Here is a 25266-nt window from a genome sequence, read left to right as displayed (position 1 = left end):
TATGTTGAATATCTATCTACACAGATTTTTGTCCCCATGTCTACCATTTTCCTCCTCATTTTGCTGAGGGATTCGGGCCAGGAAGAAGTTAGGGTACTTGTTCAAGGTCAGGCCACCCGAGAGAGGCAGAGCTAGGGCCAGAATGGCGGGGTCTAGACTTCCGTCTAATGCTCTGGTCCCTGTTAGCTCGCTGCTTCCCGGAAACAGCGTTGCGAGTTAAGCAGAACAGTTTTGTTAGAACTATTTGACCCTGGAGGAAACCAGGTGTCACAGAGGGGAAGCCACTTGCTCAAGGTCACCCGGTCCTTGCGGCTCTGACCCAGGCCTGCCTGACTCCACGACAAGTGTGTTTCCATCCTGTCCTTCCCACGGGGCAGAAGGCACACCGGGACCTCCTAGAGGTGGGAGCGAGAGGACTGTGCTTCCGGAGGGTGGCCAGGACCCCCAGAGCGGGGGTTTCTCGGAGCCGTGGGCGGGAACAAGTCAGGCCAGGACTTCGGTTTGCTGGCAGAGAGCCAGTCAGTCTTGTATCCCTGTCCCCAGCCTGGCCGGGGCGGCCTGGATGTCACGGGCCGGGGCTCGGGCTGCCCGCCCTGTCTTTGTCTTTTCTTGACTCAGCTCCTCTGTCTAGCCCCAGAGTGGCTTTTGGATCTGCAGAATTCCTCCGGAACTGAAACTCGGAGCCCCCAGAGTAGGGCATGGCCAGCGTATCAGTTTCCTTGGGCAACTCTAACAACATACCAGAAGCTGGGCGGGTTAAAGCAGCAGAAATGTATCCTCTTACAGTTCCGGGAACGGAAGTCCAAGATCAAGGCGTCGGGGGGCGGGGGGGGGGGCGGGGGGGCGGCAAGGGGGGGCCTTGCTCTCTCCGAGGGCTCTAGGGGCGCGTGCCGCCTCCTCTCCTGCAGGTCACTGGTGTTTGCCACGGTCGCTGGTGTCCCCGGGCGTGTAGGTCCTGTCTCTGCCTCTGTCCACACCTGGACATCTTCTCTCTGTGTGCTGCCGCTTGGTCCTCCCTCTGTGCACACGTGTGTCTGGGCCCAGACTTCCCCTTTTCATTCGGGCGCCCGTCGGCCTGGATCAGGGGCCCACCCCAGTGACCTCACCTGGCCTTGGCTACCCCTGCAGGGACCCTGTCTCCAAAGAAGGTCACGTTCTGAGCTGGTGGGGGAGGGTTAAGACCTCACCGTTCCTTCCTGGGGGAGGACACAGTTCCATCCCTACCAGCTGGGAAGAGCTGCTGTTTGTGGTGCCCCACCGCGGGCCTTGCTCTGTTAGATGTTTCATGGGCATCATCTCATTTAAGCTTCATGGCACCCCCATGAGTGGGGGTGTGGCCACCCCCATGTTACCGATGAGGAAACTGAGGCTCCAAACTGCCCATGGCCTCCCAGCTAGCACGTAATGCAACTCATCATGATGATAACTGCCCGGCCTGAATTCTTAACCCCACAATATCATGTCTGGGTTTGGTGAAAGGGGGGTGCAGGTGACCCCCTCCCTAAAGAGGCTTGACCTCTGTGTGGCCGATCACAAAGCACATGCCTTCATTCACAGGACACTCCAGGCCAGCCGTGCCAGCCATGTTTTTGCTGCCCTTCCTCCAGGGACCCCCTCAGCCCTTGTAAATACTGCTTCCTCTGAGGAGCCCTCTTGGATTTCCCCAACCAGGAAACCCACTTCTGTCTTGAATGCATGCCCACAGCACTTGGTTGAAACTTTGCTTAGGAAAACATTCCCTTTCTGCCTTGACTGCAGTTACCTGCCTGGACTAGGGTCTTTGTCCTTCTGGTCCCAGCCCCATGCCTGGCTCAGCATCTAGTGTTGTCATCGGGTAAAAATGGATGGACTCTGGCCAGCTGATAACAAAACCCCTGGCCTCCAGGGCCCTGGGCCTCACCCAAACAACTGGTTAATCAGCAGGGGCCTGAGGCTTGGCACAGGGCTTTGGGGCAGAAAGTGAGTGTAGGTTGGGCATGTGATCAGGGCAGGATTCCTGGAGGAGGTGGGGCCTGGGCTGTGCAGAGCTCAGGCTGCACAGGAGCAGCTGCCCATTACAAGGAGGCCTCTGAGTTTCCTTTAGATCCCTTTCCACCTGGCGAGCTCCTATGTATCTTGACTCCATTCAGGTGCCACCTCCTCTGGTGAGCCTTCCTGAATTACCCCTGATCATGTTCCCACAGGCCCTTAGCCCCCTCAAAATGTCCCGAGCACCACCTGGGAGGTAGCCCACTGCTAATGGTGAAGCAGATTGCTGAGTAAGGATCCAGACTGGTCTGGTCTGGTTGGGTTCAGCTGCAGTGGGCACAGCTGGTGCTGGGGCTGGTGGAGGCCAGCAGGCTGCTGGGAGCTGCTGTGGCCCCGGTGAGCGAGGCTGAGGTGCCCACAGTCAGCGGCGGTGGGGATGGACAGGAGACGATCTCCAAGACATGTAGGCAGTAGAATTCCTGCTCAGACTTTGACAATAAGATGGATGTTGGGGAACGAGGGAGGAATCAAGATGACCCCTAAATTCAGGGCTTCTGCAGTGCATTCCTGCCAGCCTGTTCCTCAGGTTTGCTGCTGCCCTAGGACCCGGCACAAAGGTGCAGCCACGGGGCGGTCGCAACCGAACAGGTGTGCTCCTGGAGCGGCCTCTCAGCTCCGTCCTGCGCCGTCCTGCTCTGAGGCTAATGGCGACCTGTCTCCCTCCACAGGCAGCCCTGATGGAGAGCTCCCGCCTGAAACAGCAGCTGACCGTGCTGCAGCTGAAGAAGGACCTGCTGGGCAGCGTCTGCGGCCAGGACAGGGCAGCGGCCCTCCTGGAGCAGGTGGCGGGCTCTGTGCGGGACAGGGACCTGCTGCACAACAGCCTTCTGCAGAGGAAGAGCAAACTGCAGGTGAGCCCCGCCGCTGCCCGCCCGGCCCTGGCGCCAGGGCCAGCTGGGGGACAAGGCCACCCCTTCCGAGCCAGGCAGCCCTCCCTGCGGATCTCAGCTCCACCACGTGCCTCCGGGTGGCCCTGGGCACGTCCCTTTGGCCCCACAGTCTCCGGTTGCTCGTCTCTAAACTGGGCGGGATTATTGTGCAACCCTTCTCACTGGGCTGGGCTCCTGGCCATCGGTCTGCCCCTGCCCTCTGCCCCCTGCCCCCAAGTCCCCTCCCTGCTCTCCAGTCACTGAACTGTCTTTCACAGAGAGCTAGGGAGTGTCAAATAAGAAAACACAGAGAAAACAAAATTAAGCTTTGAACCAGCAGTTAACTAGAAACTATGATTATCAGCAACACGTTTCTAAATGTGACTACGTGAAATCGAAGATAAAACATGGCGTGCCCCAGACAGCTCATTCTTCACGTTACAAATGTTTGCTGCGTGTCCGATGATGACAATGACAGTGATGGCGGTGATGACGATGATGGTGATGACAGCTGTGGTCTGTGGGGCACTGATGAGGGGCCGGGCACCTGCTGAGAGCTCACGTCCCTGACCCCGCTGACCCCAGCGGCAAGCATTCCAGGGAGTGCAGGCAGACGCCCTCCGCTGCCGCGTCTCCACTCCGCCACAGCAGCATGAGAGCGGCTGCACGCTAGTGGGCATGGCTGTGTGCCTCTAAAACCTTTTTAACAAAAGGGGTGTACGGTGCCGATGGAGTCTGCCAGCTCCTGTCCTAGTGGGCAGAGCAGCTGCATGGGAGGACACTTTGGTGACTCTGAGGAGGGGCGTTCAACCCCCCTCAAGAGCTCTGGGAAGGCTTCCTGGAGGCGGTGATGCCTGAGCGAGCACGAGCGAGCGGGGAGAACGCTGGAGAAAGCAGCTGGGTTGGGAGGAGAGGTCTTAACGTGGGTGCCGCCCGTTCTGTGTCTCTCCAGAGCTTGCTGGCACAACACACGGACTTCAGGGCTGCTTTCGAGCCCCTGCAGGAGAAACTCTCGGGCCTGCAGGTCAGGGTCCGAGCCGAGGGCGGGCTTCAGCGGAACCTTCCTGCCAAACAGGCCCAGCTTTCCAGGTTGCAGGTAAGGGGCCTGTGGGGCCGAGTCCCCTTTGCTCAGGTGCTGAGCTGCACCTGGAAGCAGCGCCCTCCTTAGCAGTAACCAGCAGAGCGTCAGCCGCCCCCTCCAGGCACCTGAGCCTGCACTGAGGTCTGATCTCTCCTCTCCGCTGACCTGCCTGATGGTTCCTGGCCTCAGCAGGGCCCTTGGCACCTCCAAGACGCTGACTCTCCACCTTAGAAAACTGATAAGCCGTCCGTGGTTCAAACTCTAACATCGCTCTTGTTTTTAAAGTTGCTTTGCTAAGTGTGCTAACGAGTCCAAAGGCCTTCAGTTAGATAAACCCATTGGGGCCCTAAGAATCAATCTTTCAGTGCACCCGTGGGCAGGATGGGCGTTGGCTGGATGAGGAGCTGGCCGGCGTTCGGCAGCTGCGTCTCACAGCCCAAGCTCAGCGCATCCCCACACGGCACGTGTGCTTTGGAAGACGCCACAAATGGCGCATCCGGGGCTTTCAGGCTGCAGCCGAGATGGGGCTCTTCCTAACGTGTGACGGTCACCCGGCGAGAGTCCGGCTGCATGTCCCCCAGTTTGCTCTCATGGTGTCACAGCGTATTTTCATCTCGTTTGAGAAACTCTCCCCGTTCTCGAGAGTGGACCCACCAGGCGGCCTCGTGGTGCAGCTGTTGGTCAGGGACCCACTGTCCCAGGACCCCTCCCCCAGTGTCCCCCACTCAGCGTCCCTGGCCCCGGGCAGCACCCATGATGAGAGGCAGAAAGGGCAGCCCTACTCATTGCTTCCTCTGCTGTAGGGGCTGCAGGAAGAGGGGCTGGACCTGGGGGTGCAGGTGGAGGCCGCCAGGCCTTTCATCCAGGGGAACCCCGGCCACCAGCACAAAGTGGACCAGCTTTCCGCCGACTGCCAGGCCCTGCAGAGGTCTCTGGAGGTAAGAGCTGTGACCCACCCCAGGCCCTGGGATCCGACTCTCCTGGACGGATCCTTCCCCCTTTCTTCCTTCGTTCCTGCCCACTCTCCTTTCTCTTTCTCTCTTCCTGTTTCCCTTCCTCATGCCCTCAGCGGGCAGTCATTGGGTGCCCCCTGTATGCCAGACGGCATTCTGGGCCCCAAGGATGGGGGTGCGAGAACAGGATAGCCCTCCCAGGTTTAGGCTCTGGGGGGTAGGTGGACGAGTGGGCAGCCAACAAGTGAATGTACAACCCCCCGGGCTGGCAGCCAAAGACAGAACAGCACAGAGTGCTCGGATCCTAACAGGAGCCCCGCGGGCAGCAGGCCCATCACGCTGCTGCCTAAGCTGGGGCTCCCAGGTGCATCTGCCTGGTGGCCGAGAACCTTGTCTGCAGTGCCCTCTGCTGGCCACCTGGGTCTTTCTGGGGCTGCCAGAGGACTGGCTCCCTTTTGAGCAGTGGGAACGGAAACGGAGGGTCCTGCCGAATTCCCCTGAGGACATGCTGACAGACAGGCTCCAGGCAGCACCCCAACGTGCACCCAGAGGGGGCCCTGGGTCTGTGTCTGTGACCGGGGCGTCTGGAGCTCACAGCCAGCTCTCGGGCTGCCTCCCTGCAGAAAGCTCCGCCTAAGGCAGGGCTCCCCACCCCACGGCCGGCCCCGGCCCACCCTGCTCAACAACAAATACTCCGAACAGGCTCTCTGTGTCCTGAGGTTCACAGAGAGTGTAAGTACCCACACCACTTAAAAATGTGATGTGCCGCCCTTTTTATAGTAGAAAAGAGAAATAAAGTGAAGCATTGAGTAATTATTAGAAATGTCTTTGCAAACATAAGAGCACCCAGGGGGCCACGCCAGAGGCAGAGGGTGGATGTCACACACACACCCCCCTCCAGGGGGCGCCTTCAAGCGCCTCCAGCACTGGGGTTCCCGTCCTGAGTGCAACCCCGAGTGCAGCCTCTGTCAGCTCACAGAGCAGCTGCGTTCCCGGGAAGGCGGCCTGTGCTGAAAACTGCCGAAACCTCTCCGTGTTTGCGCGTTAACTGGGGTCAGAGTCTAAGCTCCCGCCCCGCTAAACAGGGCTTTCCTGTGTGGGTATCGGTAGGGCGTGAGAAAACCCTGCGGGATGCGGGCTGTCCCCCAGAGCAGGCGGGGGTGGGGGGCGCCCCCACTCTCACTGTACCTGCCGGCGTCGCCCCCACCCCACCGTCGGGCACAGCGTCTGGAACCCCCCTATGAGATTTCAGAAAACACAGCTCTACCCCAGAGACCCACCGGCCTGAGGGAGGGCTGAGGTCTAGATGAATTCGTTTAGTTCAGTTGAATCGGTTAGCAGCTAATTTATGAAGGTGGGGGGGGCGGGCAGCAGAGGAGTCGGAGCCGCTGCCCCGTCCGTCAGCGGCCGCGGAGCCCAGAGGCGCAGCGAACTGCGGCTGTAGTGCCCACGGCCCGCGACGGCCCAGCCTGCCCATTAGAACAGTCAGGAGCGGCGCTCGCTGAGCACCGTTAGGGGCTGCAGGGTGGCGGTTTCCAGTTCCCTCAAACCTCCTTACTGTCTCGGTGCTTCTCCAAAGAAGTGCGTCGCCCCTCCTTTATTACTGTGGTACGTGGTGCTCTTCCAGTCGAACACGTTCTAGCAAGTCTTTCCGCCACAGCCCAGGGGATTTCCCTGCCCCCGTGGGGGGCCTCCGAGGGCATTGGGTCTGACGCAGGAGCACAGGACACAGGAGGGGACAGGGTCAGGGGGCGGGCGGGGAAGGGGAGCCTCGGGTCGGTCGCAGGCCCTCGTCGGAGGACACCGGCGCTGTCCCAGCTGCTGGTGGGCCTGCCCCCCGTCCCCGTCCGGCGGTGCCAGCCCGTGTCCGTCGAGTGCGGGAAGGCAGGGCCCGTGCAGGCCCCGCAGAGAGTCACCAGGACGTAAGGCAGGAGTCTGAGCACGAGAGGGGTTGAGGGCCCCGGGGCCCGACGGCGCCGTGGTGGGCTGACAGGGCGGTCCCAGGCCGGGCGGCCGGGTGGACAGGGAGTGTCTGCTCTGTCAGGTCCACGGCCCGCCCTTGACGGAGTCAGAGAAGAGCAGGTGAGAGCTGAGCAACGGCTGACCCAGGGCAGGGGGATGACAGCGAGACCGCTTTTAAAAAACTCACCAAGGCCCTGGCTGGCGTAGCTCAGTGGACTGAGCGCGGGCTGCGAACCAAAGTGTCGCAGGTTCGATTCCCAGTCAGGGCACATGCCTGGGTTCCAGGCCACACCCCCCAGCAACCGCACATTGATGTCTCTCTCTTTCTCTCTCCTTCTCCCTCCCTTCCCTCTCTAAAAATAAATAAATAAAATCTTAAAAAAAACCCAACTCACCAAAGTCCGATCGCGTACAGAAAAATGGCCCTCTAAGTATGCAGCGTGATCAGTTTTCACAACTAACACGTCTGTGTTACCAGCACCCAAGCCATGGCACAGAATACTACTACCAGCCCCCTAACCCTTGCCCAACAAGCCCCCCGGGTCCCTGCAGTCACCGCCCACCACTCCTGATAGCCGAAGGGGACCCTGCCCTTGGACTTGAGACAGTATAAGGCTGGGGTTGCCTGAGCGTGTGGGTTATTCAAGCCGAGTCAGACAGTTTTCTCTTGTCGTGGCTTCTGGCTCTCGTGACAGTTGTGAATCCACCCACCCGGGGTGTTGCCTTGGACTGTTGTGTAGGCTGTTCCTTCTCGCTGCCGTACAGTATCCCGCTGGGCGACAGGGCCTCGGAGTATCTGTCCATCCTTCTGTTGGTGGGCGCTTGGGCGGTTTCCCGTCTGGGGCTCTTGCAGGCAAGGCCACACACCTGTCTTTGGGGGGGACGTGCTTGCATTGCTGGGTGGGCACCCAGGGCTGAAAGCCTTGGGTCATAGGGCTGCCCATGCTCCATTTTAGGAGAAACTGACCTGTTGTGCTATTTTCACAAGTGGTTGTACTAACTTACACACCAGTGGTGGATGAGACAGCGACTGCTCAGACCTGGGGCAGGAAAGTATGACAGGCTGAGAGGCACTTTACACCATAATCTTTCTTTCCGGGGTGAATTCCTTGCACCGTGCAGAAGGAAGGACCAGTGTCTCTTGTTCCTGCTGGGCAGGGGGCCCTGGACGGGAGCCCTGGGGGCCGTCACAGCCCAGGGCCCGGGCAGGTCTGGGGGCCCTGCAGGGTGGGGGGCCCAGTCTCAGCGCCCCCAGCACTCAGGGCGCCCCGGCCTCGGGCTGTGCCGCAGGGCCTCGTGGACCGGTGCCAGCGGGGCGTGCAGGAGCACTGCACCTTCAGCCACGAGCTGCTGGAGCTGTGGCAGTGGGTCACCATGGTCACTCAGAAGCTGGAGGCGTACCTGGGGGACACCGGCCCGTGGGATGCACAGTCCCGCGAGGCCGAAGTCGAGGTAAGCTGGCTTCCCCTGCAGAGGTGCTGCGCTCCCAAAAGCAGGCCACAGCTCCCACCCTGGGGGGCAGAGGCCATCCCCAACCCCAGCCCACCCCACCCCCGCCGGGACCTCACTGGGTGTGTGAGTGTGAGTGTGTGTGTGTGTGTGCCCTTCAGCGGCTGCTGGCGGAGTTCCCGGAGAAGGAGGCCCAGCTGGCCCTGACGGAAGCGCACGGCCGGCTGGTGATGGCAAAGTCCTCTCGGGAAGGGGCGGCCGTGGTCCAGGAGGAGCTGGAGGCGCTGGCAGAGTCGTGGCGGGCCCTGCGGCTGCAGGAGGAAAGCCTGCGCAGGTGAGGCGGCCTCCCACCCAGCCCGGAGCCTGCTCGGACACGGCCCTTCCCGCGGGGGAGAGCTCGGTGTGCCCGGGACGGAGGGGTGGGACTCTGAGGCGGGGCAGCGGGGTGGTGGGTGCAAGGACAGGGCCCGGCCTGCGAGGAGCCTCCAGCCCACTCGGGCTTCGGCCGCACCCGCGTCAGTGGGCACCTGTGCCTCGTGGGCTGTGGTGTGGGTCTCAGGAGGGAGACCAGAAGTGCATGAGCCTTGGGGACGTTCTGACAAGCCTGAAGGACCGGCACAGACCTGGGAAGGGCAGTAGCCGCCCACGGCCACGTGCCCGACTTCTGTCACTCCTCTGTGAGTCCCCGCCGTCACTCCGTCCCCACGTCGACCGGGCCGACCCTGTCTCCTCAGCCTCATCAGGAACCGGCAGCTGCAGAGGACGGAGGTGGACTCGGGGACGAAGATGGTTTTCACCAACAACATCCCGAAGACCGGGTTTCTCATCACCCCCACGAATCCCGTGTCCATTTCCAGGCGTCACCGGCAGGTGAGTCTGTCTGGTGGGGCTCCCAGGAGGGGCCCGATCCCGGGTCCAGGGATCAGGGGCGGGGCGAGAGTCTCCTTACCACTCCTCCCCCCCGCCCCCCGTCGCCTGTGGCCACAGGCCCAGCTCAGGGCTTGGCAGTGCCCTCTCTCAGCTGAGCCCGCCCTGCTGCGTCTCCAGCATTCCCTGTGCCACGGGACAGAGGGACTCAGAGACCCCAGGCCCGGGCCCCCGGGGAAGGTCCCAGGCATCCCCTGGACGGACGGGCCCTCGCCCCTCAGAAGCACGGCCCTGCAGGGAGGAGGGGGTGGGGGTTGGAAGCTTTCTGCTGGCCCAGACTGCAACCTGGAACCACAGGAGATGGGTGTTTGTTGTGCCACACGTTGTGTTTTGTGAAGACAGCTAGCCTCAGTGCATCGTATTGTCCCTCCTGTCCCCTGGCTGCCTTTACGGGGGAAGCACATTGGAAAGAAATTCACTTCTTGGTCTTCGAAGACGGCCCCCCATCTCTCCACTCATTCTCTCGTTGCCCCTCTGAAAGCACGTGGGTGGGGGGGGGTAGCTGTGTTCTGAGCGTGGGGCTGGATACAGCCTCGAGTGGGACAGAGGCACTTTCCGCCAGCCGAGGGCCCAGAGCCCAGCGCAGAGCCTCCCATGTCGGAACGCGCACCCCGATCATGTTAAAACTCAGACTCGGATGCAGTGGGTCTGGGTGGGGCCCATGAGTCTGCCTTCCCACAAGGCCCCACCCGCTGCTGGGACCCGGAGCACCGGTCCAGAGACAAAGGGGTGGGACCCGCAGGCAACGAAGTGAGGGTTTGCAGGAAGCGCGGTCCGCGGTGGCAGAGGGGCCGTGTGCTGTGGGAGCCTGCGGCAGCCTGACCATGACCCCGTTCTGGGGCAGGGGAGCCCTCCAGGGAGAAAGGGAGTGGGGGTGGGGGGCGAGGAGAGGAGCGGAGGGGGCTGCAGAGGAGACAGCGTGTGCGGAGACCCCGGGGAGAGAGCACAGTGCGGGGCCACGGCGTGAGAGTGGGCTCGGGCTCGGAGGACGAGCTGCGGGGTCAGGCAGAGCCAGAGCCCGAGGCCCTCGGGCCGCATGGAGGAGCGGGAGGGGCCCCGCAGTGCCTGAGCGAGGGCTCAGCTGCAGGGGCGTGCGAGCTAGACAGAGCCGCAGGGGGACAGAGTGGCAGGAGGGCGACCACGATCACAACCGTCCTGGTCAGGCACCAAAGGGCTGCCCTGGGAGGCCCTGGAGGTGACCTCGAGGAGTGTCCCTGAGCCCTGGACACCATGGCCGCGTTGAGCAGAGACCTTCCTTGGCCCCCAGGCCTCGCTCACCCCCGCTCTCTGCCTCAGACGGGACCCCCGGGACACACGTCCTCCCTCTGACGCTCTGGGCGCCCCGTGCCCCCCCGCAGGCAGACCCCCTGCAGGACGCAGACGATGGCCCCGGCCCTGCAGGGTACCCCGAGCTCCTGAGGAACTTCGCGCAGTGGCTGCAGGGGGAAAACGCCAAGCTGGTTAGAACCATCGCGATGAGGTCGGCCTCGGCCAAGGACGCGAGGACCAGAGAGATGAGGCTGCAGGTCTGTGACCCCCCCCCACCCCCGCCCTGTGCGCTCGTCCCCCGAGCGTCCTCCCAGGAAAGGAGCACAGAGCGTGCTCGGGCTCAGCCCCGGCCTGTGTGCGAACGGTGACTCTAAAACCGTGCTGGTGCGGGTGTTCCGCAGGAGCCGTGCCTCGCGTGTCCGTGTACTCAGCGTGCTTCCGCACTCCCCGGCCGGCTGGGGCACAGCGCCGCTCCTCGCCCCGTCACGTCCCTCAGCCGCGGGGCCGTGGCGTGGGGCAGGCCGTCCCGGCCGGCCGTGGCCTCACGCAGCAGCTGTGCATCTCACTCAGGGTTCCGAGGCCCGGCCGGCCGTGGGGGCGGGCTCAGGGGGCCGGCCTGTCCACCCCCAGCCTCCCTCTCCCACTCCCAGCTGGAGGGGGTCACCAAGCCCTCCTTGGTCCCCCTCCCCCCACAACAGGGCTGGCCCCTGCCCCCTCTCACTGTTGCTCACCACTTTTGGCCTTAACTGTGGAGACTGGGGAGTCTCAGCCCAGGAGGGAGGGGCTTTCGGTCTCAGCCTCCGCAGAGCCCAGACTTCGACCTTGGAGTCCAGGGCCCCGAGGGGCTGCCAAAGCGGCTCTGCACCCCCCCCCGCCCCCACGATCCCTCCCAGACCGGCCGGTGTCCTGTCGGCACAGCGGGCCGCACCCCGGGTTGCCCCTCCAGGCTCGCACTCGCCCTGCTTTTCGCCCAATGTGCCTCGCTCTCCTGTGAACTCTTTACTGCCTGCTATTTTATGTTTCTTATAGTCAAACCTCAGGTTCCTTTTTCTTTGGTTTCTTTTTTCTTTCTTTTTTTTTACTACATAGTTCTGCATCTCCAATGCCTTTTATCGTCTCTAATATTTGATCCTCAGTGAGAGGCGTGGCCCAGTCTCCTGGTCGACCAGGACCAGGATGTCCCTCCTCCCTCCCACTCAGCCACTCCTCCCGCCTCCTGCCCCCGCCCGCCGATGCCAGCCCTCTCGGAGACGGCTTACAGTCCCCTGGGTGCACCCTGTCGCCCTTGGAGAGCTCACGTTCCGGGGGGCTGTGGGAAGCTAGGCAGCATGACCTCGTCACAGCCAGTCGGACAGGGCAGAGCAGGACCCAAAACCAGAATGTGAGCCCTGGCCCCTGGACGGAGGGGGCTGCTCCAAGCCCCAGGTCACACCATGTCTCAGGGACCCTGAGGATAAAAGGCGTCCCCCCTACCAGGGGGACACAGAGCTGTGTTTCCGTGGAAGAGTCCCAGCCCCGGCATCACTCTGCCAGGCTTAGCCCCGTCAGCAGGAAGATGTTCAGCAGGGGTAGCTGTCATAATGGCTCCTCTTAGGTCCAGCCCTCTGGGGGACCCGGGTCTAGATCGCCAGAGCTGGACGTGGCCTTGGAGGTCAGCGGGGCAGCCGGCCCTGTCCTGTGGGGTCCCCTTTGTCACACTGCAGAGAGCCAGGGCCTGGCCTTGCCTTGAGTTTGCACGGATGGGATTCTTAATAGCGGCCTTCAGCAACCCTGCAGGGAAACTCGATTAGCTCCTCCCCACTGCCACGTGGGGCTGCCGGGGCCTCTGGAAGGTGCATGGGACACTGCCTTTGCCCCACAGGAGCTGGAGGCTCGGGTACCGGAAGGTCAGCATCTCTTCGAGAACCTGCTTCGCCTTGGACCGGCGAGAGGGGCCTCGGAGGAGCTGGAGGATCTGCGCTACCGGTGGATGCTCTACAAGTCCAAGCTCAAGGACAGCAGCCAGCTGCTGGTAGGACTAAGGACTCTCGGGCCCCGGGCCCGGGGGGTGGGACTCTCACCTGGGAACCCCGGGTGGGCTCGCATCCACTCCACCCTGTGCCTGCACAGGCCGGACGGAGGGGGCCGCTCAGGGAGAGGAGAGAGAGACTGTGGGTCCTAGGTGCCGGCTGGTGAGATGTCCCTCCCCCGTTCTGCCACCCTGCGAGGCTGGGGCTCCGGTGACAGCAGCAGGGACTGTCACAGTTAACGTCCGAGGAGCACTTTGCTGCCTCTAAGCTGCAACGTCTGGGTGCCACCCTGGCCTGTCCTCATCCTCATGACCACCCTCTGCCTGAGCAGTTGTGCCTCCGGTCCCCGGAGGGGCACCGCTGGAGGCGGGCAGACGGAGCCTGGGGTCCTGTCCCCTCCTCCTCTGCCCGCTGGGACTTGGAGCGAGCCCTTTCCCCCTTTTGGGCCCCGGTGTCCCCTCACACCAAACATAATAGCTAATAAGAGCCTTTGTGAAGTGCTATGTCCTCGTAGAAGCCTATAAAGGAGGTACTGTTCTTACTCTCTGAGCAGTGATGAGGAAACTGAGGTCGGGGGGTCAGCGTGAGCAGGGAGCAACCCCGTCTCGGCTGCTCCCTGGGCTGGCCCTGCAATGTCCAAGTCGGCCACTAGGTGTCAGCCCAGCCCCAGCCTGGCGGCCGTGCCCTCGGCCCGGGCTTTCCCAGACAGAGTCCCACCTGGGCCTGAACTGCGTTAAAAAGCTCATTAAACCGAATCACCTGCTGGCTCAGCCTGTCCAGATGACCAGAAGTTTTAAAGAAACGCTCCCCTGACAAAATGAATATTCCATTACAGGCTCTGCTGGGATTTAAGTTTCACTCACTTAACTGTTTTTTTTCCCCCTCTTCCTCTCCTTCCCTAAAATAACAGACACGGAGTTCTCCGGGGCCGCCGACAGGATTCCAGAAGGTACGGGGTCTGCCATCTGCCGCGCACGGCTGCAGGGCAGGGCGTCTGGAGGGCCCGTGGGCCTGCGACGCGGGGGCGGGACTCCTGGGCTTTCTGGAAGGTTCCGTGAAGTCTGAGGAATGTTTACGCAGGATCAGCCCTGGGCCGCACTGCATGCTGGGCCCCAGGAAGGCCCAGGGGAGCGCAGAGCGTACCGAGCTGTGACGGGCACGGGGTAGAGGGGGACCCTAGACTTTTTCATCCGAAACCAGCACCGGGCGAGGCGTGAACAGGGGCGCTCATAACGGCCATGCCGTGACAAAAGGTGTGAGCCGGCGCTGTCCCAGGAAACCTGCACCTTTGCAAACTGGACAGTGCGGCCCCCTGCGTGGTAGACAGGTATCAGGGCTCAGTGGGGGACAGGTGAGGACGGGGCAGGGTGCCTTTCCTGTTCCACCAGGTGTCACCGCTTAGGCCCCCCGGGACACACCCTGAGCCACTCCCGTGGGGCCCGCGGGCCACAGCAACAACAGTAGCGGTACTGATGAGTGATAAGCGCTGTTGTTCTGGGTGCTGCGTGCTGACCGTCCGCTGTGGGCCATGCACTGTGCCGGCCGCGGCCAGGGCGTTGCACCTAACTGTCCTGGCTGCACGCACGGGCATTACCACCTCCGTTGTAAGTGTGAGGAAGCCAGGAAGAGACAAGTTGGAAAGACTTGCTCAGCAAAGGCTCCAGAGTGGTCTGGGGCCTCTGGCCCCAAAGCCTCTCACGCACACCTTGGAGAAAGCACCCCTGAGGCCTGGCAGGTGTCCCCGCTTCTGGAGAAGCCCAGTGTGGATTCATGTCCCCTGGGCCCCCTTTTCCAAGGGAACACACGTGTTTTCCTGCCAAGCACTGCCCGTGAGAAACACGCCTGCAGCCTGCTCTGCTCCCGAGCGGCTGCATTCCTCAAGGTCTCTCACCGTGGAGTCTGTTTCCAGATGCTTTGCACACTGGGGTTCTTCTCAGTCCCCAGATGGTGGTCATGCCTCGAATGATTGGGAGAGAGGGTGTCCCCTGGACGGGGCAAGGCGGTCACGAGACCAAGGTTGTGCTCTGGGCCCCGTGCCAATCAGCTTTGTGGTCTGGAACAAGGCACTTTGCCTCTTGGGGCTCACTTTTCCCACCTGTGAAATGGGACTATTAATGTGGACCCTATTTACGTCGTTATCTAGTTTTAAAGATCACGCCAACTGCCGCCTGTGGAAGTTCTTTAGAGATCCCAAGACCCTGGCCCCCCACCCCTCCCCAATTTAGAATAACGAAGAGACTCCTCGTGAAACAGGGAGCAGCACCAGGAAGGGTTGGGTTGGCCCACACCGTCCAGCCTGGTGGGACACGGGGGACCTGGGGCTGCCTCTAGCTCTCACCCTTGAAGCCCCTCCCTGGCTGGGAGCCCTCACCCATGCAGCTCCCAGGCTGCAGTCCATGGGCACCCACGTCCGGGTCCCCCGGTACTTAGCACATAGTAAGTGCTCACTCAGTATTTCTGAGTGGGGGACCCTCAGCTGGCTCACCACCGCCCTCCAGCGCAAGCTCACGCTCCCAGCAGTCTGCAGTCAGGTTAGCGTGGGGCGTTCACAGCCCCGTGTTTATCTGCTGTCTCCTCATTCATTTGTTCGTTCATTCATTCATTCATTCCACAAATATCTGCCGTGTGCTGACTTTGTCCCAAGTGCTGTGTTAGGCCCCTGAGACTGATCCCTCAGTGGACATAAAAGCCAAGCCCTGCCCTGGCAGTCTGTGCATGCTGGCCGGGTGGGGCAGGGGGGTGGAGAGAGGACTCCCACGTCCAGCTGGTCTTGCAGAGCACAGGCCGAGGCTCCGGGTCAGGAAGCCTCCAAGGGCGGCAGCTGCAGCGTGGGGGTCTTCGCTTCCTCGTGGCCGACAGGTGTCGGGCACCACTTCGTGGGGTGCACGAAGCCAGCGGGCCCTAAATGGCCCAAACATCTGCTTATTTGGGCTGGGTTTCAAACAATCAGATGTGTGAATATTTGAGTCTGGTGCTGGCTGGGTCTGGAGCTAACAGGGTTCAGCCCACTATGAAGAAGAAGAAGTAAGCACCCCAAGGCCAGTCTAGAGAAGCCATCTTGGGCTCATGTACAGGACAGCTGGTCTCGGCGCAGATTTTGCGCCCTCCCCCCAGAGCTTTGCATTCAGCAGGTCCGGGGTGGCCCAAGAACCTGCCTGCCTAGCGCCGTTCCCAGGTGGGGCTCAGGCAGCGGGCCTTTGGGAACCACCACGCTGTGCTCTGTGTTGGAATCCGGGACCCACCCGTAGCGCGTACGGTCGTTGGCAAGTCCCAGCTTCCCGATGGATGGAAGGAGGGTCCACTGAGCTCATGGCGGGCAGATTTCTTGTAACAACCGGCACATAGTAGGCCCTTCATTGCCACAGAAATATGGACCCTGGAGACTCCTGCAGACGCCGCCCCTGCTCCTGTGCCTGAGAACAAAGGGATCGGTGACACCCTGCAGGGGGAGCCTCCCCTTGGCCTGGTTCTGGTGTTCTTTTTCCTGGTGGGGGTACGTGCGTGCGTGTGTGGGGTGGGCACCCGTGTGCATGCATGCACGTATATGCACGTATGCACACGCAGGCCCGACAGGCAGCAAATAGGCACCGTCTTCAGAGGTTGTCATCTTGCCAACTTAAAAACATTTCATATATTATTTTTATTCGAAAGGGAAGGGGGAGACCTGCCCCAAAGCTGATTATTTATGAGCCGTCGGCTTCGCACGCTTTTCTTCTCTCCCCGTGCACCGAGTCACTGAAGGCTCCGGCCCCATCACGGGCTCCAGCCTGCTTGTTGGTGTAAACAGAATAATTGAGATTTATTAAACTTGCAGCTGCCTACACATTGCCGGCTCAGTGCCACGAGCTGTTTGCCTGCAGCGCTTAGACGCGCGAAGTGAAATTGCTTTGCACGTTGCAACTGGGCCCTGAGTCGACTGGACTCCTGCCCGGGCCCTGGGAGCGGGCCAGCCTGCCTGAGACAGACCGTTAGCTGGGGACAGGTGGGCCCGTGTCTCCGCCGGCCCCAGGCGAGCTGGCGCGGGGCCTGTGTGCCAGACCGCAGGCGTGGAGAGCACTGGGTGCTGTGGCCTCTGGGTGCAGGTTCGGGTGCTGGGTGGCCCGAGGGTGGCATTTTACTTACTTGACCCTAGTTTGTCCAATAGGTTGTAAGGCTCCTGCGTTTTTGCATTTCTACATCTCTCGAATTGGGGTGTCTTAGTTCAGTAGGGCTCTTCCAGGGAGGACGTGGGCTGGCTTCTCCCCACCCCCACCCCCGGGACGCCATCCACCTGAGATTTCCTTACATCAACATCTCCCCGTGTGGGTTGTTCTGTTTTGTTTTCCTCTGGACCACACTGGCCGGGTCCGCTCAGACGGCCCACCTCCAGGAGCCCCGGCCTGTGGTTCCCGTTCTCGGGGGGAGTTCTGTCTCCTGGCCCTCACCCACTGCCACAGGCGGCCTCGAATTTCCTCGCTCCCCTTTCCTGTGAGGCGGGGCCAGTCCTTGTCGCCCCAGTACTGACGGTACAGCTCTGTGGTGCCCTAGCTTGGTGTGGGGTCTCCAGTCAACGCTCCGTCTTAGTTGTTAGTTTTTTCTTAATTAACGGGGTGGACCATAATGGTGCGGCATACAACCAGCGTCTTAGAGTAGGTGTAATACCGGAATACCAAATCTCAAGGCATCGGTGAGTTTTCCATGTTAGATAACAACTTTCTCTTCCACTAACTGTGATTTTTTTATTTCAATAGTCCCTACTGTGTGCTAGACCACATGTCAGGCCCCCGACGCTCCCAGCCACCCTGACTTTGCAGTGGGAGGAGCGTGGCCCCTCGGCCCCTTCTCCATGGGGGCGACAGCCAGGTCGGGTTGGAGGCGGAGGGGACGAAATTTGACTGGACTCCCCTGAGGTTCACTGTCCCATCCTGGGGACTGGTCAGATTTGGTTTTTCTCCCGTCAAAGGCCTGGGCTGCGCTAGGGCCCTGCCGTCTGACCTTCCAAAGGAGAGAGCCAGGGACGGACCTCAAACCTCGTGCCGCCTCCTCCCCGGGGCCCTGTCCGCCCACCTGTTGAGCCCAGAGGGAACTGGCCCTCGCTGATTGATGGACGAGTCCATGCTGCCCCTCTGGACACGGAGTTTTTGAAACTTGTCTCTGACCACTGGAACCCGGAGTTAATGGCATTTGCTCTTTCTACTCCGTTCTCCTTCCGTTGCGCAGCCCACCCGCCTTCCACCTGCAAACGCCTCTGAAGTTCGCCCCAGAGAGGTAACCAGCAGCCGCCCCTTCACCAGGCACAGGACCCGTATGTCTGTCCCCACCTGCTTGGCCCCCGGACAGCCGGGGGCCAAGGACCGCGTTCCCTTAGCACGGGGGTCCAACCTTTTGGTGTCTCTGGGCCACACTGGAAAAAGAGTTGTCTTGGGCCACACTTTAAATACAGTATGACATGTACTAAAAAAAAAAATCTCATAGCGTTTTAACCAAATGTATGATTTTGTGCTGGGCGGCAGTCCCGGCCACCCTGGGCCGCATGCAGGCTGCAGGGCGTGGGTTGGGCCCGCCTGGCCATGTCCTCCGGTTCTTAGCCATGGCCAACCGTGGGCGTCTCTCGCTCTGTTCTGTTCTATTTGTGTCTCTTACTTTTTCAGTTTTCAGAGTCAGCGTTGATAAGACGCAGTGTTCAAGAAACACCATTACTTAATCCTCCGTCCGTACACAAAGTGTCTAAGCTGCCTTAGTAGCCTTTAAAAAAATGAATAGTCTTTGTCTTTTGGGTGGTTACAGCTCTGGAAAAGAATGCGCAGGTCCCTCGGGGAGACCCCATACGCCCCTCGCCTCCCTGCCGCGTCTCCCCTGTACTGCCATCCCCTGTGCTGCCGCCTTGCACTGGCGGGGTGCACTGCTGACCACCGACGGACCCATCTGGCCGCGTCAGTCCTAGCTTGGGGCCCTGGTTTAGAGCTCACTCCCGGTGGGGCACATGCTGTGGGTTTGGGCAGATGTGTGATGACAGGTACCTGCCCCGACGGTATCGTACCGAGTATGACACTAATACCCCCTCCCCCCCCGTGCCCTTTTATTATCCCTTTTCCCTCCTCCAGAGCCCCTGGCAACCGCTGTCCCGTTACTTGATTCTCTCAGCAACAGGCATTTAAATCCCCGCCACGTCTCCTCGTGGCTGGCTCTCCCATTGCTGTTCACCAGCGACGAGTAGCCCGTGGGATGGAGGAGCCGTTCCCTGTCATTTTTATAGGTCATGCCCCTCAGTTAGGACCCCGTTTCTCACGCTGTATTTACTCATCGCTTCTCTTTAGTTTCCCCTGCGCTGGAGCTTTCTACTCCTCAGTTGCACTTGCCCTTGCCCTTCCTGAGTACAGGCCAGGCACTCTGCAGACTGCCCCTCAGGTTGGGTTTCCTTGGCGTTGCCTTGCGATGAGAGCGGGCCGTGCGTTTCCGGCAGGAATGTCCCGGAGGTGAGGCTGAGTTCTCCCTCGTGTGTCCCCTGGGAGACCCCGGTGCAAATGCCACCCCCCACCCCCCAATGCCGGCACTGCTGCCTCTGGCCATGCGATGAAGGCTGCGCCTGCCCCCTGTGATACTGCCGTCATTGCTCTGTAACTAGTCAGTGCTCCATGGGGCACCGCTCAGACACACCGCGGACACAGTGCCTCTTCCTCCCACGGCTGTTCCCCCGGGGCCTCCAGGGCCCCTTTCCCTCTCACAGGTCACTCTGTCGCTGGCGCGTCCTGCCACGTCCTACCTTGTCCTGCCGTGGCCCTGCTCTCCGGCTCTAAGTCTCTCGCTCTCTCGGGCCCTTCTCCGGTCTGGGTTCACCCTAACTCCAGTCCCCAAGGTCCGGCTTCATGCTCGACGTGTGCTCGGGGTCCCAGGGATCAGCTCAGACTCCACGGGTCTCAAGGTGGCCTCACGGCATCCCCGACACCCACCCGAGCCCCAATCCCTGTATCAGTGGGAGCGCTGTGATCACCTGCTTTCCCCGGCTGGATGCCTCCAGCTTGTCCTGGACCCGCACGGACCTTCGTTCCAGCCCCAGGGTCAGAGCTGGGCCTGGGCGGGTCTCAGAGGAGGCAGGAAGAAGGAAGGAGAGAAGGGGGCGGAGGGGCGGGGAAGGAAGACGACCTAAGGCCCATGCCCCCGCTCCTGAATGAGGCTCCCTCCTTGCTCGAATAATGCCGGAATCGGGGTGTCCAACCCGTGGCCCGCGGGCTGCCCGTGGCCCAGGATGGCTATGAATGTGGCCCAGCACAGAAGTGTGAGTTTACTTAAAACCATTTATTTGCTCATCAGTTTTCATTAGTGTTGGTGTATTTCACGTGTGGCCCAAGACAACTCCTCTTCCAGTGTGGCCCAGAGACGCCAGAAGGTCAGACACCCCCCGACAAAATCACCCCCCACTCCCATCATATGACCCAGAGACACTGCCCACCAGTCAACCAAACCACCCCCCGAAGGCTGGCTCAGGCCGGCTCATCCCCTGACCCCCTCCGAACCGCCCTGGGCTCCTGGGACAAGACAGTTCCGCGGCCTGACCGTCCCAGGCAGAGCCACCCTGCTGTGAGCACAGGGAACGCCCCGCCCAGCCCAGCCGCTGCCACCGGCCCTGGTGGGAGCCGCCCGGAGCCTCTGCGCTGTCACGGGGAGTGTGTCCTGGGCTGTGACGCGGAGCTTTGGCCCCGAGAACTGGGGGAGAAGGCGTCCGGGGCACAGCGCGCAGGGCCTGGCCGGGGAACTGTGGGCACCCGGAGACCCCCTGGAGCAGCCGGGGAATGAGGCGGCCCCCGACATTCCGGAGAGTGTCGGGGGAGACCGCGGAGAGAAGGCACACGGCATCGTGGCTGTCAGAGGGGCCTTCCGGGCCGAGCTCACTGCTGACTGAGGGTCTGGTGGGGGCACGGGGGCTGGCCCATCCTGGACTGCCGGCGGAGAGCTGGCCCCTGGCCGCCACCTTAGCTCTTGGGCTGGAAGCGTCTTTGTGGTGGAGAGTGAGACCCGCTTCATTCCATGGTGGAAAGCCCCTGAAAGTCCTGCTCCGCTCTCGGACGGACCCCAGGTCAGGGCGGGATGGCAGCTCTGGGCTGGCTGACAGCAGAGGCCGAGGGTGACCTTCATGGTGGTGGTTTAGTTGTTTCTTAGGAGAGACGCCATGGCAGGTGCTGGACAGAGCCTGGGCTGTGGAGCGATGCTGGCCATTTGAGCTTATCTGTTGACCTTGACCTGGTGCCGTTCCCACAGGCTCCGTATCTTTCTCCGAGAAATGGGCCCAGGGAGGCCCACCTCCCCGAGGGGCGCTGGGGGCTCAGGGAGCTGTGAGTGCGGGGCAGCACTGTGGCAGGGCCCGGGGGGCGTGTTCGGTGCGCTCATTAACGAGGGGTCCTGGGGGTTCTAGGGAACCACTGGGCTGTGGGAACAGGCCAAGTCACACCATGGGCACTGGGGGGGCGGGGGGGCGGGCAAGCCAACAGCCAGACACACAGGAAGGGAAGGAGCCTTCTGGCCACCGTTTCTGTCACTCAGCAAGTGCTTATCGAGCACTGCTGGGGACGCAGCAATGGACGCAACTAACGTGCATGCTGCCTCCGGGGTTCCCCGGGGACGCAGACCTGAACCAGGCTCCAGAGGAAAGGTCCGGGCGCCACGAGAAGGTGCAGCTGGGGCTCGTGCTGATCGAGGGGCCTGGGGAAGCCACTCACCGCTGAGGTCGGAGGGACCAGCAGGAGCTAACCAACTCCACTGGTGGGAGGAGGGAAGTGAGCGCTCCAGGCAGGAGGGGCGGCCTGTGCAAAGGCCCTGTGGCAGGAGGGGCGAGGGCCTTTAGGGGCCCAGAAAGGGCATTTAAGGAGGCGGGTGCTTTTCTTTCTGATGGGGCCGGGAGGTTGGGGGCGTCTGATCCTGGCATCTGGTGGAGGGGAAGCTTGCGGGGCCCCCAGGACCTGCCCGCCTGCCCACCAGGCAGAGAAGGAAGGGAATGAGCATTCATCGAACGCTGACTATGTATGTTAGGCATAGCATGCACTGCCTCCTTTACCCGACCAACTTTGGTAGGAAGGTATCGCCCCCCCCCCCCCCCATTTTCCCCACAGATGAAGGGACTGCGGCTCAGGGAGGTTAACTGGCCTGTCCTAGGTCACACAGAGCCAGGCTTAGAGCCCAGAATTCCAAACCATTTCTTCCCCCCACACCCCTTTTCACCCTTTCATTAATGGCAGATGATTAGGTCCCGGATTCCTGAACCCCTCAGAGCTCTCACAAGTGATGGTAATTACACAATGTCTGCCGTCTCCACCACCAGGTGCTATGAACCCTCCGTGTCTGTACCCTCCTGCGCGGGGGGCTTCTCACACCCAGAGGAGGCCCCTTCTGTCTTTGGGTCGGTCTGACTGGGCGGAGGCAGAGAAGAGGCAGCACTTTCTGGGGGAAACTGAGGGACAGAGAAGCTCCCAGACCTGGGAGGGGCTGAGATCGTCGATTTCTTTGTTGGCTGCTGAGAACATAGCTCATGCCCATTGTGTGACTGCGTGTGTGCTTTCTGAGCATCCAAGAATCACATTAAAACATGTCTTTTATATTAAAGAACGCTTTAGACTTCGGGTCCCTCCAAGTGAGGAGGTGAACCCTTAAGTGAACAGCCGCCAGGCAGGCGGCAGGAGTCCTGGGGAAGAGACGCCCCACCCTGGCACTTCTCAATGCAAACACACTTTAGACCTTCCAACACGATGTCCCCCGAGGGTCACGGCCAAGGCCCAGCTTCTCGCTTCAGGAAGCCGAGTGTTAGCTCGGAGAGTGGGGGAGCAAACAGAAGCGGGGCCCCTGTAAACAGGTGCTGCGTCGCGAGACCATCCGTCACAGGTCTGTAGCCGTGGGGTACACCCGGGCTAAGGAGGGCCTCGGCATGTCATCTCACCCTCCCTCCCACTCCCAGACGGGCTGGGGGTTTGGAATGAGGCAAAGACAACCCGAAAGGTCAAGTTGAGTTAGACTCCTTGCGGTGGCCGGCCCTGCCTGAGCCGAGCTGGTGGGCAAAAGCTCAGGCGCCAGCCGGGTCTGCCCCAGCCCCACACGCCCGTGGGGAGGCCCCCTCCCCGGCACAGGGCGCTCACGTGGCTTTGCACCCCACCCCGAGGTCACTGCTGAGATCAGCGGAGCCAGCCCAGCTCCTCTGTCGGGCAGGCTGTCAGCAGTCTGTCCTTACAGCGCGTCCGCAGGCTTTGGTGAGTGAGGGCCTTTGAGGGCCAGGGACAAGTGGTCCCTGCAGCCTGGAGGGGGGAGTGGGGGCAGGACAGTGGGTGAGGTCACTCAGGTGTGAGAGGGAGAGGGACAGAAGTCCCCGGGTTAGGACCTGCCGGGAGCATCTGCATTCAGCAATGTTTCCTCGTCACCACCATCATCATCATCATCTTCATCTTCCTCACCACCATCATCCTCATGGCCATCACCACCACCTCCACCACCATCATCGTCACTTGATTGTAACCTTTGGTGTCTCGGAGGGGGAACCTCTGGTTCCGCAGGGAGCCATTGGGTATGTTTTGCAATAACAGTACCACAAACAAGAGCTTGTTTACTCTTTAATTGGCGTGCAAATGTCCTTTGCCTTGAGTCCTCACCACAACCCAGCAAGTGGGGGGTAGATCTTTCACCCCAACTTTGTGAGAAGAGGACAGATGCTCAGAGAAGTTAGCAGCTTGCCCAAGGTCGCGCAGCTGCTGTGCGGCAGAGACTGCGCCGGGCCCCGGAGAGCTGGGCCCTGCCATGCTCAATGGTCACTCCAGTGGCCCCCACTTTCCTACGTGGCCCGCCCTCGGCCCTGCACGCCCGTGAAGGCGCGACCCCGCCAGTCCCTGCAGAATTCAGAAGCGCCCTTGGGCCACTTGTGTGGACGCTGCAGCACAGATGTTCATTAGGCACGCGGACGTGCGAGGCTGAGGTCCGTGTGGTGCTGATGGTGTTGATGCGGAGGATGGCGATGCAGGAGATGGAGGAGAAGGGGGTGCTGAAGAACCTGACGGTGGTGAGGGTGGTGGTGGTGGTGGTGGTGGTGGTGGTGACTGTGATTATGAGGATGATATTAGTGATGCCTCATAACAAGACAGCAGTTTTGAGCACCTACTCTGCGCAGGCCCCGTCTCATTTATTTCTCACAACTCTTCCGGGTAGGTATCATTATCACCCCTTTTGACAGGTAAGACATTTGAAGTTCAGAGAAGTTGAGTGACCTACTCAAGCTTCCCACCTAGGACTCACAACCAGGCAGAGATTTTGTAGTAATTGGCAGGGTCTGTAACTTGATGTATTTGTTCTTCCTTTCGCGCCTTGACTGGTTTGAGAAAACTGGAGAGATCTTTGCTTTTGGACCAAACTCTCATCGGGCCCACTTCCCAGCTGGGAAGACAGAGACCCGTGAGGTCAGATGGGGGGCCCAGAGCCGCTGCTGCCCCAGGTGTCCTCCTGGCCCCGCCCCTGAGTTCTCCTGGCCCCGCCCCGCCCCGCCCCACACCGCCTGCGCCTGCGCAGAGCCCCCAGCCCGCTAACCCCTGCCGCTCTGGTTCTGCAGGCCCAGCGCGGGCGCGGACCCTGCGCCCTGCTCCGGAAGGTGTGCTGCGTGGCGCTGCCCCTGCAGCTGCTGCTGCTCCTGCTCCTGCTGCTGCTGCTCCTGCTCCCGGTGGGCGAAGACAACCGCAGCTGCGCGCTGTCCAACAACTTCGCCCGCTCCTTCATGCTCATGCTCCGCTACCACGGCCCGCCCCCCACCTAGCCCGCGGGGGCCTGCAGGTGACTCTCTCCTCCCGCCTTCCATCAGCCCTGGGCTCCTCCTGAGGACGCCGGGGACTCTGGGAACAGGGGCAGGCCAGGCGGCCGAGCGGCCCGGTGTAAATACTGCAGCGATGCCCCCGGCACAAAACTACCTTTTATACATTGTTGTCTTCGTCTATTTATACTAAACGCATACTATGTGCGACCAGGAATCATGTACAGACTTTTTATACGCTCTTGTGTAAATGCTCGGGATGGGTCGTTTCAAAGGTGGCATTCACGCGTGGTGGGGAGAAAGGTGGGGCGTGGCTGCCCCGGGAACCGTGACAGGTCTGGTGGTCGGCAGCCTCTTACCCAGAAGCCCGGCCCCTGTCCAGGTGTTAGGGGAAGGGCCTTGGAGCTGTCACCGCAGATCGGCGCCCCGTGTCTCAGGCACAGTGAGGACAGACATGCTTGTCCAGTTTCTAAAGCGACAGCAGAGTAGAGCAGGGATGGTGATGCTCAAAGGCAGGCCGGGGGATGGCCATGGAAAGCGACATGTGAGCGAGTGTGGCGGGGGGGGAGAGGTAAAGGCAGCACAGGACGGGGAGCCCCTGAGCGCAGGGACCAGGGACGTGGGCCTGTGGTCACGCGTGGGGTCTTCGGGAGACAATCAGTTCACGCCCGGCGAGTTCTGTTCAGGGAGGAAATTTCGGAGAGAGACCCCTGTTGAGACCTCCCCGAGAGCGGTGGGCAAGCTCTGTGTGCCCCAAGCACCCCGACAGCGACAGGGGAGATGTGTTCCCTCAGTCGCTCTTGGTCTGGGTCTGTCATCGTCTCCAGCTCGAGCCGAAGGGACAGAAGGGGAGTCCAGTGCACACCAGAGACCAGGGATGGAGGGTCTGAGCCAGAGATGAGCCCCGGCCTTGGGGTGCAGCCCGTCTGAAGGGCTGTCCCTCCCTCTCCCAGCAGGGCCTTTGGACAGA

At 61.4% G+C, this 25266-nt stretch overlaps 1 protein-coding gene across 2 annotated transcripts in view; it reads left to right on the top strand.

Annotated features, from left to right (window-relative positions):
* SYNE3 (spectrin repeat containing nuclear envelope family member 3) overlaps positions 1-24513 on the top strand; it is a 74012-nt gene extending 49499 nt beyond the window's left edge. For both annotated transcript variants that reach the window (XM_045822897.1, XM_045822899.1), the window contains exons 9-18: positions 2697-2879; positions 3850-3993; positions 4782-4916; positions 8184-8345; positions 8504-8676; positions 9077-9212; positions 10628-10795; positions 12400-12549; positions 13458-13496; positions 24102-24513. In XM_045822897.1, coding sequence (XP_045678853.1) covers positions 2697-2879; positions 3850-3993; positions 4782-4916; positions 8184-8345; positions 8504-8676; positions 9077-9212; positions 10628-10795; positions 12400-12549; positions 13458-13496; positions 24102-24302 — 1491 coding nt within the window. In that variant the 3' untranslated portion in view covers positions 24303-24513. The remainder of the gene's footprint in view (positions 1-2696; positions 2880-3849; positions 3994-4781; positions 4917-8183; positions 8346-8503; positions 8677-9076; positions 9213-10627; positions 10796-12399; positions 12550-13457; positions 13497-24101) is intronic.
* The last annotated feature ends 753 nt before the right edge of the window (positions 24514-25266 follow it).

This window comes from Phyllostomus hastatus, unplaced genomic scaffold (assembly GCF_019186645.2).
Source record: "Phyllostomus hastatus isolate PE091 unplaced genomic scaffold, TTU_PhHast_1.1 phas_scaffold_501, whole genome shotgun sequence".
Lineage (NCBI taxonomy): Eukaryota > Metazoa > Chordata > Mammalia > Chiroptera > Phyllostomidae > Phyllostomus > Phyllostomus hastatus.
This window is presented reverse-complemented; position numbering and strand designations above follow the sequence as displayed.